This window comes from Thalassophryne amazonica, chromosome 14 (genome assembly GCF_902500255.1).
Source record: "Thalassophryne amazonica chromosome 14, fThaAma1.1, whole genome shotgun sequence".
In the NCBI taxonomy this organism is placed as follows: Eukaryota; Metazoa; Chordata; class Actinopteri; order Batrachoidiformes; family Batrachoididae; genus Thalassophryne; species Thalassophryne amazonica.
Window position 1 is genome coordinate 54415418 of NC_047116.1, and position 19759 is coordinate 54435176.

General features: G+C 40.2%; 1 protein-coding gene and 1 long non-coding RNA gene across 2 annotated transcripts in view; one reads left to right on the forward strand and one right to left on the reverse strand.

Annotated features, from left to right (window-relative positions):
* Positions 1-1851: 1851 nt before the first annotated feature.
* On the forward strand, positions 1852-19273 carry LOC117524834. Its single transcript, XR_004564873.1, has 3 exons — positions 1852-2024; positions 2824-2828; positions 19262-19273. It is a non-coding gene; the product is annotated as an uncharacterized LOC117524834 (long non-coding RNA).
* Positions 13045-19759, reverse strand: part of asb1 (ankyrin repeat and SOCS box containing 1) — a 28508-nt gene continuing 21793 nt past the window's right edge. The window contains exons 4-5 of the mRNA XM_034186649.1: positions 16726-17108; positions 13045-13414 (exon numbers count right to left, since the gene is read on the reverse strand). Of these exons, the coding sequence (XP_034042540.1) occupies positions 13284-13414; positions 16726-17108 (514 nt within the window). The 3' untranslated portion in view covers positions 13045-13283. The remainder of the gene's footprint in view (positions 13415-16725; positions 17109-19759) is intronic.

Consider the following 19759-nt stretch of genomic DNA (forward strand, 5'->3'; position numbering starts at 1 on the left):
TTTCAGATTTATGTGTGTCAGGTTTGGATTTCAACAGATCTTTTATTTGTGGCCTTGCTTTATACTACTGACACGATTTCACAAAACATATCCAAAACATGACAGACTAAAACAAACGTATGTGGAAACGTCAAGTCTATCTCCTTGGCAGATTGTTTTCCAAAAATAAATCCAGTTCCACGTGGAAAAGAGGCTTTATTAATTGATTTTCACAAAATATAGAATAAATGGGAATGCTAGCCATAGCCAGGCATATTGTGTATAATTGATCTTTATTTTCTTACAGTTAAATATGGTTGGGGTTTCATGCTCATGTTCATTAGCCAAGTACCACAGTTCTGTCAGTACTGCACACTCAGAAAACATAGACTTTAATTAAATTCATTTTGTCAACATGTTCCACTTCATTTAATTGTATATTTGTCTGTAGTTTATTAAATTAACTTGTATGAGAGAAAAAAAGATGTTTTAAGCAAGATATTTTAAATAAGCTGAAAACAGACATTCACAATTCGGAGTACATGTATAAACTCCATAGATGTCAGCAATTTTCTTTTTTTAATGTGCTATTCTTTCCAAAATGTTTCTCTGGGTAATAAATAATGGTTCATGATTTAAAAAAACACACAAATTTGACATTTACAGAACATCATTATATTACAGAAATACTCTGGAATTTTATTACCTAAATATTTTTTAACAAAACAAACAACACAATTTTAAGTTATATATTAGTTTGAATAAGAATGTTGGCACACTGAGACATTTCTGGATTTGCTCAAGCAGGCACGTGTAGAGTAGGCCTGTTGTTTGCATGTGATTTATGAAGCCTTGTTGCTTATTTCAGGGTTCCAGTGGTCACTAAAGACACTGATTTTTGCTAGTGCTTATTATGTCCAACTGAACAAACATTACATCCCTGCCTGCTTGAGCAGGTAGTTCAGTGGGACTGGAGGTAGGATACCAACACGTAGACCTGAGATTGATTCCCGGTCATACTACCTGTCTGTATCCATGAATAAGACACTTTATCTGCTTTGTCCAATGCAGATGTTGATTCTCATCTGCTTCACCCTACATAATCTGGGGATAGGCACTGGCAGTAATTGGCCTCAGAGCCACATAGACATATATGGTGCATCTGGAAAGTATTCACAATGCTTCACTTTTTCCACATTTTGTTATGTTACAGCTTTATTCCAAAACGGAATAAACTTATTTTTCCCCTCAAAATTCTACTCCCAACACCCAATGAAAAACATTTTTTGAAGTACTTGCAAATTTATGAAAAAAAAAAAACAACTAAGAAATTACACGTATTTAAGTATTCACACCCTTTGCTCAGTACTTTGTTGATGCAGATTTGGCAGCAATTACAGTTTCAAGTCTTCTTGAATACGATGCCACAAGTTTGGTGCACCTATCTTTGGGCAGTTTTGCCCATTTCTCTTTGCAGCACCTCTCAATCTCCATCAGGTTGGATGGGGACCGTCAGTGCACAGACATTTTCAGATCTCTCCAGAGATGTTCAGTTGGATTCAGGTCTGGGCTCTGGCTGGACCACTCAAGGACATTCACAGAGTTGTCCTGAAGCCACTCCTTTGATATCCTGGCTGTGTGCTTCGGGTCATTGTCCTACTGAAAGATGAACTGTCGCCCCAATCTGACGTCAAGTGCACTTTGGAGCAGGTTTTCATCCAGGATTCCTACCGCTGAAAAACATCCACACAGCATGATGCTGCCACCACCATGCTTCATTGTAGGGATGGTACCTCGTTTCCTCTAAACATGACACCTGGCATTCATGCCAAAGAGTTCAATCTTTGTCGCATCAGACCAGAGAATTTTGTTTCTCGTGGTCTGAGTGTCCTTCAGGTGCCTTTTGGCAAACTCCAGGTTGGCTGCCATGTGGCTTCCATCTGACCTCTCTAGCATGCAGGCCTGAATGGTGTATTGCTGCAGAGATGGTTGTCCTTCTGGAAGGTTCTCCTCTCTCCCCAGAGGAATGCTGGAGCTCTGACAGAGTGAGCACTTTGACTAAGGCCCTTCTCCCCTGATTGCTCCGTTCAGATGTGCAGCCAGCTCTAGAAGCTCTAGGAAGTGTCTTGGTGGATCTAAACTTCTTCCATTTACAGATGATGGAGGCCACTGTGCTCATTGTGACTTTCAAAGCAACAGAAATGTTTCTGTACCCTTCCTCAGATTTGCACCTGGAGACAATCCTGTCTTGGAGGTCTACAGACAATTCCTTTGACTTCATGCTTGATTTGTGCTCTGACATGCACTGTCAACTGTGGGACCTTATATGTAGACAGGAGTGTGCCTTTGCAAATCATGTCCAGTCAGCTGAATTTACCCCAGGTGGACTCCAAATGAGTTGCAGAAACATCTCAAGGATGATGAGTGGAAACAGGCTGCACCTCAGCTCAATTTTGAGCTTGATGGCAAAGGCTGTGAATACATATGTACACATCATTTCTTAGTTTATGTTTAATAAATTTGCAAAAATCTTGAAAAAAGTTTTTTCACATTGTCATCATGGGGTGTTGTGTGTGAAATTTTGAGGAAAAAAAATGAATTCTATCCATTTTGGAATATGGCTGTGACATAAAAAAAAATGTGTGAAAAAGTGTAGCGTTGTGAATACTTTCTGGATGCACTGTAGGACACACTTACCTTCTGTTTATTAACCAGTGACTTGGGCTTCAGAGGGGAATAAGAAGAAGGGTTGTTATTGTCACTGCGTATGCGGATACAAACAACAACATTTGTCCTCTGCATTTAGCCCATCCTCATTACAGTGAAACACAATCCAACCACTAGGTGCAGTGGGCAACTACGGTCCAGCCACTGGGGATCAATTCCAGATCTAGAGACGATGGTTTATTCAAGTGCTCATAAAGGAGTAGGCCTGAATATGCATGTTTTTGATAGTGGGAGGAAACCTGAGTGTCTGGAGGAAACCCACACAGACAACATGCAAATGTCACTCAGAATGGACTCGAACCCCAGACCTTGCCGTGAGACAGCAGTGTTAACCACTGAGCCAAAGTGCTGTCCTCTAAAACTCAATTCATATTTTTGTTTCAGCTCATGTTAGTCTGACATGAAATAATGTGTGAGTCCAACATGGGAATTGCTTTTAGCTGACGCGTAACGTCTTGAGTAATAATATTTTAGAAACCTTGGGATCTGGTGGGGATGACTCTGAAGCAATCCTCAGCTGACTCATAAGTTAAAACATAAGCACTTATTGGAATAAGCTGCGTTTCAGCAAATGGTTTGTTTGACAGTTGTCAGTCAAGCTACAGGGGAGGCACTAGTGATCCTGGACACCATTCTGGACCCCCCCCCCCCCCCAAACAATCACTGAGCTACAGTTTCACTTTATTTTGTAATAAATGTGAATCCTGGTTAATTACAATAGTGCACACAAGGAACAATGCAGTGAAATTATGGACGGTGCCTTCCAGAGTAAACCGTCAGACAAAATAAAGCTAACTTAAAGGCAAAGCCCGTAGCATTGGAAACTCCCCACAAGAAGATAGCGATTTAGTGACTTTCCAATCTGAACTTGACTCTGTGCAAACAGGGTTCATTCTGTGCAAGAGCGTGTGTTCTGTTAATGAAAGACTTGCTTAATGAGTTGTGATGGAGTGAGGCCCTTGAGGACAGATGCTGAGGTCCACAGTGCAGAACAGAGAGAAATGTGGAGTGATAGAGGGAAAACAGACATGAAAAAAGAAACAAAAGCAATGGAAGAAGAGCTCTGAGAAACATCATGAGAGACATTAAGATGTCAGCCATGCTTGAAAGGGAGACAGTGCCACCTAGAGACCCTATGGTGATGGCAGTTCTGTGCACAAGCATGGCTTTTTGCTCGCAGGCACACTACACACTACACACATTGGTGCTCCTCTCCCTCTTTGCCCCCCGCTGGTTCTGTTGAAGTTCCCAGGCTCTGTATTTTCTATGGGACCAACTGGGATTTCACTAAAATGTTTTTTTTCTTTCTCCCCAACCAGTTTGACATCCTGACCCATTTATCAGTTTCACAATAACATCAAAAGTCCCCATGAAGGACATTCAGTGCCCTTATATTAAATTTTATTGCATCCCCTGAAGGCTTTCAAAATTTATAAGAAGACAGGAAGCAACACCAATAGGTATGGAAACAGAGACACAAAGGAAGGTGACGTTTACGAGAATGGTGTGCTATATTTTGGGGTCATAATAAAATGGGAATGTATGTCCAAACAATTAACAGTTTTGGTGCCAACATTTTCTGGAAATATTATAGCTACAACCAAGTTTGTGGACTGTTTAATGAACACAAGATGATCCAGTACTACTATTCCACAGAGTACTGGAAGTTCATGATAAGGTGATCACATAAATATATGTCAGCCAGCCTGGGGGCTCTTTGTATTCTAATACACATTAAAATGAACATTTCAGTTTGTCTAAGTTTAGACGTAAGGATATCATTGGTACTGGGTCTCTTCGTGGGATGCTTAGACACCACTGGAAAGACTTTGTCTGAAATGAGCAATTTCTTCTCCAGCCTCTGGAATCTTCCAACACTAAGGTTGTAGTGGATAGATGTCACTGTATTTTCCAGATTATGTGGTGCACCAGAGTAATAGAAGCATCTGTCCAAAATAGCTCATGAAAAGGAAAAACCTATAGTCACATCAGTCTATAAGTTGCATTTATTTTTGAAACACAATGTGACCACTTCATGTAACAATAAGCTAAATTAATTAAACTGGCATATAATTTATTTATAACACAAACACTGCATTAGCAAGTAGAGCGAAATTAATATTATTGTACAAAGCCACAAAGAGCTCAAGAGTAAAATACTTCTTGTTGCCACTGAACAGAAAAAAGTATCAAAGCAGAGCTAAATGTGTACATTTACCTTACTAAATGTAAATACACTTTATAATTGTTTATATTTTTAAAACATTATGGTTAGCTTAGCCGTCAAATGCTGAGAAGTATGAAGGTTATTCTTTCTCTTAATTCAAGTTATTATCAATCTTTACTTGAGTGTAGTCTTTCAGTTTGAGAGCATGGTTTATTGATTTCACTCATTCTCTAAGACCCAGCATGTCCTCCTCATTCAGATCTTCTTCTTCTTCTTTTTTTTTTTTTTTTTACAGTGGTTGGCATCCAGTTTTATGGTTCATTATCACCACTTTCTGTTCTGCATTGTGAATCAGACAGTACCTCATGCAGATCAGTAAACTAGAGCAGCATGTCACACCTTTAGATGGTGCCATATAATGACCACTGATTTTGACATACAAGATGCTTCAAAATATAAGCTGCAGGACTAGTCCAACAAGTTTTTGAAAAGTAGGACAGGCACTTTCAAGAAGTGGAGGTGGATCAGTTGTCTGTCTGGGTGGTTGCCATCTAGAAGCCAAGGTGGATTCATGGTGTGGTGGATGTGGCAATGTGCAACACCAGCATATGCTCCTAGATGCCGATTAGCTATTATGAAAAAATAAAAACTGTACATAAACAAGCCAGCCTTAAAGGTATTAACTGATTTTTAATTATTGTTTTTTTTTTTTTTTTTTTTTTTTTGAAATCTGAAACCTTTTCATTTTTCATGGAAAAAGTCATCATAGTTGAAAATTAATTTTTACTTTATTGAAATAATTTCAAAATATTTAAACAAATAAATAAATACTGTTATTGCCAATGAAATCCTCTGCATTTAACCAATCCCAGTTACAGATAGATCTAGTAATCACTAATAATTTATTAATATTGTTATTATTAACAAACTGAATTGACACAGAGCAGCACAGTGGCTTAGTGGTTGCCTCACAGCGAGATGGTCATGGGATCGATTGGAGTTTGGATGTTCTCCCTCTGTTTGCGTGGGCTTCCTCCAGGTGCTCTGGCTCCCACTTAATTGGAAACTTTATATTGTCCATAGGTGTGCGTGCGAGTGTGAATGTGTTTGTTTGTCTTATGTGGCCTTGCGACAGATTGGCATCCCGTCCAGGGTGTACCCTGCCTCACGCCCTACGACTGCTGGGATAGGCTCCAGCCTCCTGTGAACTGATCTTGGATAAGCGTTTGTGAATTGACAGACATAATCCACCCACTAGTAACAACAGTGCACAGCCACACTCCAGCATCCAGTGACCAGATCTACAGACACTACGTTGGCCCACAAGCAGCTGGAGGATGAAACTAATGTGTGTGTGTTTGATGGCAAGAGATAACCTGAGTGCCTGGAAGAAACCCAGAAAGATTTGGGGAGAACATGAAACTCCACGTAGAAAAGAACTGCCCTGTTTGTTGGTGTGAGGCAAGAGTGCAAACAACTAAGCCATCTTGATTTTAAAGTTAGGCAGCCTGCTGACTTTTATTGTTTCACTGTTTGATTGTCCCTGCAATTAACAGAGAAAACACAGGATTCATTCAATTTAATTTATTTACGCAGCATCAAAACACAGCTTACTGTAAGTCACCCCAAAGTGCTACACATGACCAAGGTTTAAACCTTACCCACTCCACAAGCAAACACATCGTCAACAGCAATAATCAAAAATGTCCTCAGGCATTTTTTTTATTATAGGCTGAGACCTCAAGCAGACCGGAATCAGTGGGGTGACCATCTGCTTTGGCCATGCTAAGAAAATAAAATGAAAGGCAGAGCACTAGAGCATGTTACACCTTTAGATGGTGCCATAAAATGACTATTGTGAAGCATTGTTACTATTCACGGGATTCTGGTAGCCACAAAGGTCACCGTTGCCTACTTGATAAGCAAAGCCATGCTTTGGAAACCCAATGGCTGCTTATATGTCACCCTGATGTCAGGGAGGTTTAATTGTTTGTCTGTCACTGATGCACACTATGATATAAACATACAAGTGCATATACATATGACTGTCTGGATATGCAGCAAATTAAAAATGATAATTTTAAACAAATCTTGCATTCATCTTAATTCTGACTAGTGAGGTGATGCAAAATAGCTTTGAATTTGTGTGGATTTAGATTATGTCAGTGTTTTGAGAGTTTTTGACTTCATCATATGACTTCTAAGCCAAAATCTAATGACCTTGAGGGTGCAGGGCAACAAAATCACAATACAAAATTGTAAAACATCCAGAGACAGAAAAGCAACTGGTGTTCACAGTGGTCGATGGCTGAGAAGATAACCAGGAAGTCAATCATAGTTCCAATAAAATGGACTATAAACAGTGAGACAGTGACTGTACTGATGTCAGATCAGATGAATGGAGTTAATCAGCCAAGGAGTCAGTGTTTGTAGAAATAAAATATACTGTTGTGTGAAATTATTTGTTCTGATAGATTCAGGTGAGGGTCAGTATCACATTTTAGCATCTTTATTTATTTATTTATTTGGAACCCCATTAGCTTCCACAAAGTGGTTGCTGGTCTTGGGTCCAAAAACTTAAAATCACAATACAACTACATTTCAACAATTAATACTGCATACAATTAACAGATTCAATTCATAATTCTTTGCATTAAACTCAGTCCAAAGTCTGATTTTTTTTTTTTTAGTTCATTCATACAATTTTGTTTTAAAATCTCTTTTAAATAATATCTACAATTTATTTGCCATATGCCCCCAGACAAATGGTTCCACGCGTCTGAGGATCTAAATAACACTGTTCTCCTCGTACAGCTGGACTTTGAGAAAGGTACGATTAAATGACCAAACCAAATGACGATAAATGTACAGTGACCAGCTAGATATTAAAAGCCATGCGGACTCTGTATGTGTGTGTGTGTGTGTGTGTGTGTGTGTGTGTGTGTGTGTGTGTGTGTGTGTGTGTGTGTGTGTGTGTGTGTGAGTATGGCTTTGATCACGGAGAAACTGTGGAGAGCTAACATTTTCCGTTCAAGGATGAACGCATACCAAAATGGAAAGTTGATAGGAATAATGGTTTTGGAGAAATCAGGGATATTACGTAACAACACAGTGAACAGTGGACGTTGGTATCACCATTAATCAGTCCCTGGTAACCACACAAGGTCTGAACAAAGTAAATATCTCATCCTTGCCAGGTGTAAAACATGACATCAGTTAAATGTGCCAAATAATAAATACAATTTTTCACAAACTTTCTCATTTTAATTTCCTGCACTTTCAGTTAAAATCATTATAGAAACTTTGAATAATTTATTACCAGCATTGAAAAATGCCAGCTACCTATTTTATAAACACTACCCAATCTACAGCCCATGGATCCCCACAGGCAACACGCTAGTAACATTAAAATGAAGACAGACCTGAAGTTGCTGTGAAGCGTTGTTACTATTCATGGGGTTCTGGTGGCCATACAGGCCAATATTGCTTACTTGATAAGTAAAGCCATGTTTCGGAGAAGAAACACAGAAACCCAATGGCTGCTGATTATGTCACCCTGATGTCAGGGAGGTTTAATTGTTTGTCTGTCACTGACCTGTGTGGGGGATCCAAAATACAGAACTCCATCAAGAACGGATTACTTCAAAGTGTGCTGTAGCTTTGCTGCACCATCTGTGGGAAGTGTTGCCTGATCACGACAGACAGATTCTTCTTTCAATGAATTTGCCCAAACCTAAACGCCAGAGAATTTATCCATTACATCAGCTAGGATATTTTGGACTAAAGCGGATCTGGAAGAGGTTGTGAGGAAAAAAGACTAAACAATTCTCCCAAGTTCCCCAAATGAGACGGCTAACAGAACAGGAAGCACAGAAAGTGATCTCACATTTGAAGAATCTCGCTGTTCTCTGGTGGTGTGAAAGCCCTCCCATGTAGTTTAAGTTAATAACTCTAAAGGGTGCGTATAAAGTGCATTCCTCTGCCATGGTCAAAGGTTCCTCTCTTTACAGCTCTGTAAAAATGCTAATTTCTTTTTCCACAGTGAGGTTTTTAGTACTTTGATGTCCAACATCCTTAGATCACAACTGATAACCTTTGATGCTGATCAAGGTTTCATCCAAATTGATGAGCTTTGATCCTGAGCTTGGATCCTGTTGGCTCAACTTTGACCCAGATCACTGATCTTTGAACTCCACCAGAGGACAACATTTCATAAAAAAAAAAAAAAAAATCTATTTCTCAGTGATGCTGATAAGTTCATCCTGATTACATTAGCAAACTAGAAGCACTCAGAGAGTGCAAACCTCTGCCAAGGCCATAGGGTCACTGACCCTAAAGAGATTCCCTCCTTGGCACAGTGATCTATTCAACAATTCAGTGTTACAACCAAAACTATGATACATGCGCTTTTCTTTCCTGTATATTTGACATCCTTGACCATGAAAACATACCACTAGAACTTGGAATCACTTTTATGTCTTTATTAGTTGAAAAGTTATTGTATAAAAACGATTTTTCGGTAATGGCGGTTTTCTTCTGGATCTAGCTCCATAACATTTGAAGCTACATCAAATCTGATGACACCTTACTGAATCATTACAGATTCAGCTACAATTTGGTGTTAGTTGTGCATCTCTAGCTTCATTTGTCCCCTCACACTGACACATTTTCTATTTTCCATATATTTTTGCATATTCTGGATCACCAGATCCGGAATCCGGATCTGATCATCACCAAACTTTGTTGTTTGATAGAACATTTGACTATGTTACACCTTAATTTTTTCAAGCCTTTCTGCCTTGTTTTTGTGGAGTTAGAAACTAGAATGTCAAAATTCCCCCTATCCCGCAATGGTAAAGAATCCTTTAAAAAATTCATGGATCCGGATCGTGATCCGGATCTCCACTAAAATTTAATCACTTGTTCCTCTTGTCATTTCCAACCACTCCACAAAATTTCATCAAAACCGTTCAAAACTTTTTGAGTTATGCTGCTGACAAATAGACAAACAAACAAACAAACAAACTCGATCGAAAACATAACCTCCTTGGCAGAGGTAAGAAATCAGGATCACAGATGAAAGGCAGAATGCACCCTTTGATCCACAACAGCACAGAAATTATCCAAAGATTTATATATATATATATATATATATATATATATATATATATATATATATATACACACACAAGATTGGGTAGGATTACTTAAAAAGAATACATATTATATATATATATAGTTTGAGGTATTCTGTTGACAAACAGTCAACCCCCCTCCCTCCCATACACACACACACACACAAAAGAGACCTTATAGAATAATTGTCCATTTATTTCTTGGTTGTAAGGAAGAAACATACAAAGCACTGGTATTTATGTAAAAGATACAGGGATATGTTTGACAAAAAAACAATAAAATAAAAAGCTACAGACAGATGTAGACTTGGAAGAGGCAGATTTCAAAGTAATAAATATCTACTCACAATAAATCAGCTTTATATCATATTCAAAACACTATGCTAGTGTGACACAAATTATTTGTCCTCACTGAGTGTTACACCAGAAATTGTGAAGAACATTTAACATTAAATTAATGAAATAAGAAAATTACTCGAGACCCACTGTGTAAACTTCTGCTCCTCATGTTTCAGTCATGTTTGGTGGCCTGATCTGACAATCGAGCCTATCTTTCCAAAACTCAACATTAAGGCAGACAAGAAAAAAAAAAAAAAAATCAAATGAATCCCAAGTCTTCAGTACTAAACATGATGGCTAGCTCACAGTCCAACCATCAGATTATAATCTTCACCAAAAGGGGTGAATACCTATAAAACCTGGTCTGGACCAGATTCTCCATGTATGATCTTTTAAAGCACTTTGAATTGCTAACCATTTATCTTGTAAATCAGCCCCATTGGACTGTACGCTGTTATTCACTCTGGTAAACGTGTTTAACACTTTAAAACAAAGTTTAAGTCAAACAAATGGAGTTTACTTGATCAACCAACACTGGTCACATTTCTCTGATTCTGTGACTCTGTAAAGAAAATTTTATAATTTTTAAAAATAATTCAGCCATAATTACATTTTACAGTTTTTAAAGTTTTCCAGAAATGACCAGATTTCTGGGTTTCGACCAGCCATCCAGGATCCACGGCGACTCTGTGCCGTGGCAGATGCGGCAACATGCAGCACCAGCGGATGCTCCCAGACGTGAAGCGTTGACATGATGCACTTAGCCATTGTAAAGCAAACATTAACCGCACGATGCTTACCACATGCAGTCTGCATTGTGTCTGTCGTGCACTGGGCTCATGACTACAGGTGTGGGAGGCGAACGCTCTAACAAGGGCTCCAGTGTCGGTCATTAGTGGTGGTTTCGGGGCACTTGGCAGCTACGATCTATGGCATCATGGTTAATGGTTGATTTAATGGTTAGGGTGACGTCAGCATCAATGGCAGTTGCCGTCATTTTTGTTAACAGGGTGCTGTCAATAGTAAAATGTTTCACATAGACGGAGTAGTGTGTGTTATAAATTGTGGTACACTCCAAACTCATAAATCAGGCAATTTGTGGAAAACTTTCATGTCTGACTTTACTGTTGTCATTAGGCTGAGAAGTGTTGCAAGACTTAGACCCTTCTCGAGATGTGTGACATAAACATCACATTGCAAACATTTACAATGACTGGAACACACATACAGTAGTGTTCAGAATAATAGCAGTGCTATGTGACTAAAAAGATTAATCCAGGTTTTGAGTATATTTCTTATTGTTACATGGGAAACAAGGTACCAGTTGATTCAGTAGATTCTCACAAATCCAACAAGACCAAGTATTCATGATATGCACACTCTTAAGGCTATGAAATTGGGCTATTAGTAAAAAAAAAAGTAGAAAAGGGGGTGTTCACAATAATAGTAGCATCTGCTGTTGACGCTACAAACTCAAAACTATTATGTTCAAACTGCTTTTTTAGCAATCCTGTGAATCACTAAACTAGTATTTAGTTGTATAACCACAGTTTTTCATGATTTATTCACATCTGTGAGGCATTAATTTTGTTGGTTTGGAACCAAGATTTTTCTCGTTTACTGGTGTGCTTGGGGTCATTGTCTTGTTGAAACACCCATTTCAAGGTCATGTCCTCTTCAGCATAAGGCAACATGACCTCTTCAAGTATTTTGACATATCCAAACTGATCCATGATACCTGGTATGCGATATACTCGTATAGGCCCAACACCATAGTAGGAGAAACATGCCCATATCATGATGCTTGCACCACCATGCTTCACTGTCTTCACTGTGAACTGTGGCTTGAATTCAGAGTTTGAGGGTCATCTCACAAACTGTCTGCGGCCCTTGGACCCAAAAAGAACAATTTTACTCTCATCAGTCCACAAAATATTCCTCCATTTCTCTTTAGGCCAGTTGATGTGTTCTTTGGCAAATTGTAACCTCTTCTGCACGTTCTTTATTTAACAGAGGGACTTTGCAGGAGATTCTTGCAAATAAATTAGCTTCACACAGGCATCTTCTAACTGTCACAGCACTTACAGGTAACTCCAGACTGTCTTTGATCATCCTGGAGCTGATCAGTGGGTGAGCCTTTGTCATTCTGGTTATTCTTCTATCCATTTTGATGGTTGTTTTCCATTTTCTTCCACGCGTCTCTGGTTTTTTGTCCATTTTAAAGCATTGGAGATCATTGTAGATGAACAGCCTATAATTTTTTGCACCTGCATATAAGTTTTCCCCTCTCCAATCAACTTTTTAATAAAACTACGCTGTTCTTCTGAACAATGTCTTGAACGTCCCATTTTCCTCAGGCTTTCAAAGAGAAAAGCATGTTCAACAGGTGCTGGCTTCATCCTTAAATAGGGGACACCTGATTCACACCTGTTTGTTCCACAAAATTGACGAACTCACTGACTGAATGCCACACTACTATTATTGTGAACACCCCCTTTTCTACTTTTTTTTTACTAATAGCCCAATTTCATAGCCTTAAGAGTGTGCATATCATGAATGCTTGGTCTTGTTGGATTTGTGAGAATCTACTGAATCTACTGGTACCTTGTTTCCCATGTAACAATAAGAAATATACTCAAAACCTGGATTAATCTTTTTAGTCACATAGCACTACTATTATTCTGAACACTACTGTATGTTTAACACAACTCAGGACGTACAGTGCAGTTCCTCAGCATTTTGGTAAATTGTCATTGATTGGTCAATTAATTTTAACAAATAAATAAATACAATCAACAATTCATTACAAAATGAAAATCCATTTGCAAATTGGGGTTCACAAAACATTCTATACTGAGACCTGATGTTGAAATTAAAAGGGTTTCTTCCAGGTTTGGAATTGCTCAGGTCTGTAGACGAGCTAAAGTGGATGGTTGTCAGTTTTGGTGGAGAAGAAAGCTTTTCATGGGTTGTGGCAGTGGTAACGAGGATATGTGGTTGAGACGGCTTTTGCCCATAGTTCTGCGGATCCTGATCCGACACAGGTGCGTCAGGCTGCGAGGGCATCCTGAGAAAAGAAAAAGGTGGAGTTTTCAGCAGTACTAAAATGTAACTCACATGTTTGTATTTATTTTTATGATAAATCAAAAATATAGTGCCTTGCAAAAATATCCGGCCCCTTGGTATTTCACACATTTTAATTTGTTTATGCCATTTCAAATACAAAAAGTAAATCAGGCTTCTCAATATAAAAAAAATCTAAAATTATCTTCCTTAAACTCAAAGCAAACCTCTACAATTTTATATAAATTAAGTAACAAAATAAAAGCCAAGATGATGCGTTGCATAAGTAATGGACCCCTTTGGTATAATACCTGTAAATAATCAGTTTAATTTCCAGCTTTCTTCAGACAAGTCAGGGGACGGATACTTGTACATGAACATTTCCAAGTCACTGAATATGTCTTGAACTTTATTTACATCAGTTATGAAGAAATACAAACTGTGCAAGAAGGAAAAGACTGACAAAATCCACCAAGACACCAAGATAACCCAGAAGACGTTATAGACCTCTGTGGCTGTGACTGGAGAAATTGTACAAAGTGCATGTTTTGCATTTTGTATTCCCAGTTATACAGCTGCATGATGAAGATGATAGAGGAGGATTAATTTCACCAAAACATCAGACCTAGGCTTACATGTCAGATGTACCTTCTGGTAAATTGTAGCTGAACTTTCAGGTCTTCTTTTTACGAAAATCCTCCTCCAAAGGATATTCAGTGAAGAAAATGATTTTGTATCCATTCCAAGTGAAGTGTCTGTAAACGTGATAGATTAAAGGGAGTATTTATGCAATCCATCATTTTAGGTATGGTAGGGTCAAAATAAGTTTGTGTTTATTGTGAGACCAGAGATTTTCTTATAGGAGACTGGATCGGTGTCCCTGAAGTTGTAAGGCTGATTTTCCGCTACGAGAAGATTGGAGAGGTGGGGGGGTCATTCTCCCCAAAACAAGTAATTTAGTGATTATAATTACTCTGAAATTGCTAACTTAAGGTACAAATGTTCTGTTTACTCAGAATGTCTGTGGAAACTGACAGGTTAAGCAGTTCAAGGACAAACACTGAGAAGTCTACAGTGATTGAGTGTAAAATTCTGCAAACTAAAATGTACTGATTAGGGATGGCATGGCACCACTTTTTTTATTTTATGTACCCTTTCCTCCGTGTTAAAACACCCTATCTGTTCATAAATGCATTTCTCTGGATGTACTTTACTGACTGAGTCATCCAACAAAACATCAACTCAGACTGTGAAATAAATATTTTACTGCCTAACCCACAACTCGTATGTGCAACAGAAGACTCAGATCAGATTTTGTTTTTGATTTTTTTCAATTCTGATATACGATGCAGTAATTTTGGCCTACACTGGACCGATACTGATACAAACTATTGGATTAGTGTACCTCTAATGGTAATACTACTGCATCCGTATGTTGGAATGTACAGGGTATTCCGCACAAAATTCTGCCTGAAAAGGGGGTGGGGACAGATGCACGAGTACACGGCCAAATATTACATTTATCGAAATGCCCAGCCCTCCATGTATTTCAATAAAATGTCTGATTTATCACGGGTAACACACCTGTTTAGTGCCAGGTCTGTTCCACCTTGTGCGCAGCTCTCACACTGCACTCTCAAACTGACTGTTGTGAAAGTGTAGGAACACGGACCCACAACAGGGGGCGTAAAAGAACGGGCAATGGATAAGCCAAACAGTAACAATTTAATGTTGTAAATTGTGCACAACGGAATACAGACAACAACAAGTTTGGAACTACAGTCAATTACACATTGGGTGACGTGTGGGCAGGCTTGAGGATCGGAGACGCCTGTCCAGAACCGAGCCAGATCCCACACGGCCCTCACCGCCAACGGATCTGAAGAACACCGGAGCCGCCAAGTTCTGAGTCCCCAGGTGGTCACCGTCTCCAGCTGTCAGACCTGGCACTGCTGGCAGGGAACAGAAACAGCACAGGTGAGTGTGAGTACGCACACTCAGTAATCCCACAGTCTGTGTTCTTTTGGGAGGGAGCACCTCCACCTCCAGTCACACACTCGTGCAGCTCCTGTCTAACCACTTATCTGGTTGGGGTGTGAAGCGAAGCCGTCGCTGATCACACCAAACGCCAATCCCTCAGATAAGGCACACCACAGGAAAACGGCTGCAAAGAAGTTCAGACTCTAAGTCAGAGTTAAGTGTAGCAGAGAAATTACCTCCAAGGTAGCTGATTTCTCGGCGGGGAGGTGGAGTTGCAGTCCAGCCTTTAAGGTGGTGGTGATGTGGATGAGTGACAGCTGGTGCTGATGACGAGTGACAGCTGTCACTCCCGGTTGCTATGACGCCCTCTCGTGCTTGAAGCCCGCACTTCAAGCAGGGTGCCATCTGGTGGTGGTGGGCCAGCAGTACCTCCTCTTCAGCGGCCCACACAACACTGACATCATTGTCATTCGACTACTATTGATTAAAAAATAAATAAATTGCATGCCTGTGTAAGATAAATAATGAATTTAAAAATAATTCCCCACGTTAAACAAAAGTTATTGTGAGTCACCCAGTACATTTACGGGACTCTGGAAAGAAGGTGAAATGATGAGAAAAACAAGATGAATTTTTGTTTATTTTTTACAATGTGTTGGGGTCATGAAATGTATTTAGGTTGGGTGTTTAAGCAACTTTCATTTAAAAAGGGGTTGTGTGGATGCTCGGGGGGGTCCACCCGGCAGATACCGATATAGGTCCTTCAGTGACTTGACTAACAATCACTACAAATGGAACTAAAAACATTATTTTCTGTATTATATATTTTGTCTGAACACTTTGTAAACATTTAAAATTAAGGGTTTTTTTCTATTTTGTGTGGTGCCCCAAGAGAATAACTAAAGCGAGGCAACTTTTAAAGAGTTTAAAAACTTGAAAGCTTCCAACGATTTAAAGGCATTGTATAGAAACCAAAACAACAGAATACATCTATAAACTTTTAAGTCTGAATTATTTAAATGATCACTTATTCTGTCAACAAATGCTAACTAATTATGACTGTAATTCTGATGGGCCTGCCACATACTTATGAGTTCTCTGTTGCACATGACAGTGAGATGGAGAAGGTTTTCCCTTTCAAACACCTGCTGATGAGCACTTCTCCACATCATTTAACATTTACACATGTAAACTATGAATGCAGCCAGGCAGTTTCCAGGAGTTAATGTTCAATAAGGTGAGTTACACTCAAAATCATACTAAGTCATTTCGTGGACATCTACAGGTTAAGGAACTGGACAGAGTGTTTGGTGTTTCATCCAGCTTTTTACTCACTCCTCGCCTCCAGAAACACCCTGAGTGCCTCTGGGTCCACTTTCCTCCGGTTAGCAGCATCCAGCTGTGTCTCGTTCCAGGGTACGAGGGCCGGGTTTGCCCCGTGGTCCAGCAGCAGGTGGACGAAGGCTACCTCACATCCATGTCGTAGCACAGCATCTAGCAGACAGGAGGCCAGACCTCGGGTCAGAGCCTCGTGGCAAACCGGGCCTGTGTAGTTGAAGTCGGGCTGAGCTCCAGCCTGCAGCAGCAGTCTGAAGCAGTGCAGGTGGTGGTAGGCAGCGCTAATGTAGAGAGGACACACCACCAGAGTGTTGAGGGTGCGAGCACTGAAGAGGAGCCGAGGGCCCAGCTGGTGGTCCATGTCTACGTCAGCGTTGAACCTAGGAAGAGTACATTAGTACATTTAAGTACAGTTAAGTGAGAAAAATGACTGTGGTTGCAGACTGGAGGCTTTGCATTGTCTGGTGTTGAAACTGTCATTCAAACTCTGTTGTGTGAAAATAAACCAGACTGAGGAGGAGGAGGAGGACAGCCTTGCAGCTGGAACACCCTACAAGTAGTCTGGTAGTATGGCCACGTCACGTCGCACACGTGTCACACAAACAGTCGTGCATGTGTGTATTTGTACGCACATGGCAGCATTTCAGCTGCGCTTGTGGTGCGTCACTACTCAGTTTTTCCCTATCATTTGTGTTTCAGAATGAATTTTACTGAAAATGAATTTCATTCCACACAGTCTGTGACTATTTAGATTTTTCTTGTGTATGCGCATTTTAAACTGGCTCTGCAGATACAGACATGCGACCAACAGCACCTGCCCAAAAGCATCTTATGTCAGAAGTTTTAATCCCCATACTTTTTCTATACCTGCTTGAGGAGCTGGCGCCTATCCCAGCAGTCATAGGGTGTGAGGTGGATGACACCCTGGACAGGATGCCAGTCTATAGCAAGGACACATACAGACAGACAAACACATTCACACTTGCGCGCGCGCGCACACACACACACACACACACACACCTACAGACAATTTAAAGTTTCCAAATCACATAATTTGCATGTCTTTGGATGAAGGAGGAACCCACACCAACACGGGGAGAAGATGCAAATTTCACACAGAAAGGCCACCGGTGGGAATCGATCCCATGACCTTCTTTAGGGGAGGTGATGGTCTAGTGGTTAAGGTGTTTGGCTTGAGTCCAGAAGATCATGGGTTCAAATCCCCGCCTGACTGGAAAATCACTAAGGGCCCTTGGGCCAGGCCTTTAATCCCCTATTGCTCCCGGTGTGTAGTGAGCGCCTTGTATGGCAGCACCCTGACATCAGGGTGAATGTGAGGCATAATTGTAAAGCGCTTTGAGCGTCTGATGCAGATGGAAAAGCGCTATATAAATGCAGTCCATTTACCATTTCTTTCTGTGAGGCAACAGTGCTAACCACTAAACCACTGTGCTGTTTTAATATATAAACTTAAAATATAAATAGGTATATAAATACATGATTACTCTCCATCAACTCTGTCCTTTTAGATTATTACCCGAGGCAATCAAATATACTCAACAAAATATAAACGCAACACTTTTGGTTTTGCTCCCATGTTGTATGAGATGAACTCAAAGATCTAAAACTTTTTCCACATACACAATATCACCATTTCCCTCAAATATTGTTCACAAACCAGTCTAAATCTGTGATAGTGAGCACTTCTCCTTTGCTGAGATAATCCATCCCACCTCACAGGTGTGTCATACCAAGATGCTGATTAGACACCATGATTAGTGCACAGGTGTGCCTTAGACTGCCCACAATAAAAGGCCACTCTGAAAGGTGCAGTTTTGTTTTAATGGGGGGGGATACCAGTCAGTATCTGGTGTGACCACCATTTGCCTCATGCAGTGCAACACATCTCCTTCGCATCATCCATGAAGAGAACACCTCTCCAACATGCCAAATGCCAGCAAATGTGAGCGTCTGCCCACTCAAGTCGGTTACGACGATGAACTGGAGTCAGGTCGAGACTCCGATGAGGACGACGAGCATGCAGATGAGCTTCCCTGAGACGGTTTCTGACAGTTTGTGCATAAATTTGTTGATTATGCAAACCGATTGTTTCAGCAGCTGTCCGAGTGGCTGGTCTCAGACGATCTTGGAGGTGAACATGCTGGATGTGGAGGTCCTGGGCTGGTGTGGTTACACGTGGTCAGCGGTTGTGAGGCTGGTTGGATGTACTGCCAAATTCTCTGAAACGCCTTTGGAGACGGCTTATGGTAGAGAAATGAACATTCAATACAAGACCAACAGCTCTGGTTGACATTCCTGCTGTCAGCATGCCAATTGCACTCTCCCTCAAATCTTGCAACATCTGTGGCATTGTGCTGTGTGATAAAACTGCACCTTTCAGAGTGGCCTTTTATTGTGGGCAGTCTAAGGAACACCTGTGCACTAATCATGGTGTCTAATCAGCATCTTGGTATGGCACACCTGTGAGGTGGGATGGATTATCTCAGCAAAGGAGAAGTGCTCACTATCACAGATTTAGACTGGTTTGTGAACAATATTTGAGGGAAATGGTGATATTGTGTTTGTGGAAAAAGTTTTAGATCTTTGAGTTCATCTCATACAAAATGAGAGCAAAACCAAAAGTGTTGCGTTTATATTTTTGTTGCGTGTATGAGGGTATTGCGAAGACTAATATGAGGGTATTGCGAAGACTTTGCGTCTGTCTGTGTGTGCTCAGCATACGTCCAGTCCTATTACTGCCAGAGTCTTCAAATTTACAGGGAACATTCTTGCGTCAAGACCAAAGATGGCTAACCTTGACCTATTTCAAGATGTATTTTAAGAGGTTAAACAGTCACATTCTGTTTTAACCTGTTCCTTTTTTGAGTTTTTGAGTGATGGCTACTCAGGGTAGAGCGGCACCGTGACGTCAGTGGCAGGTCTCTCTAAAAATGCTTTTTTAAATGTGTTTATATAACACGTTTCTCATATATTCTGTAAAAGCTATCGAGAAATAAATGGTAAATGGCAC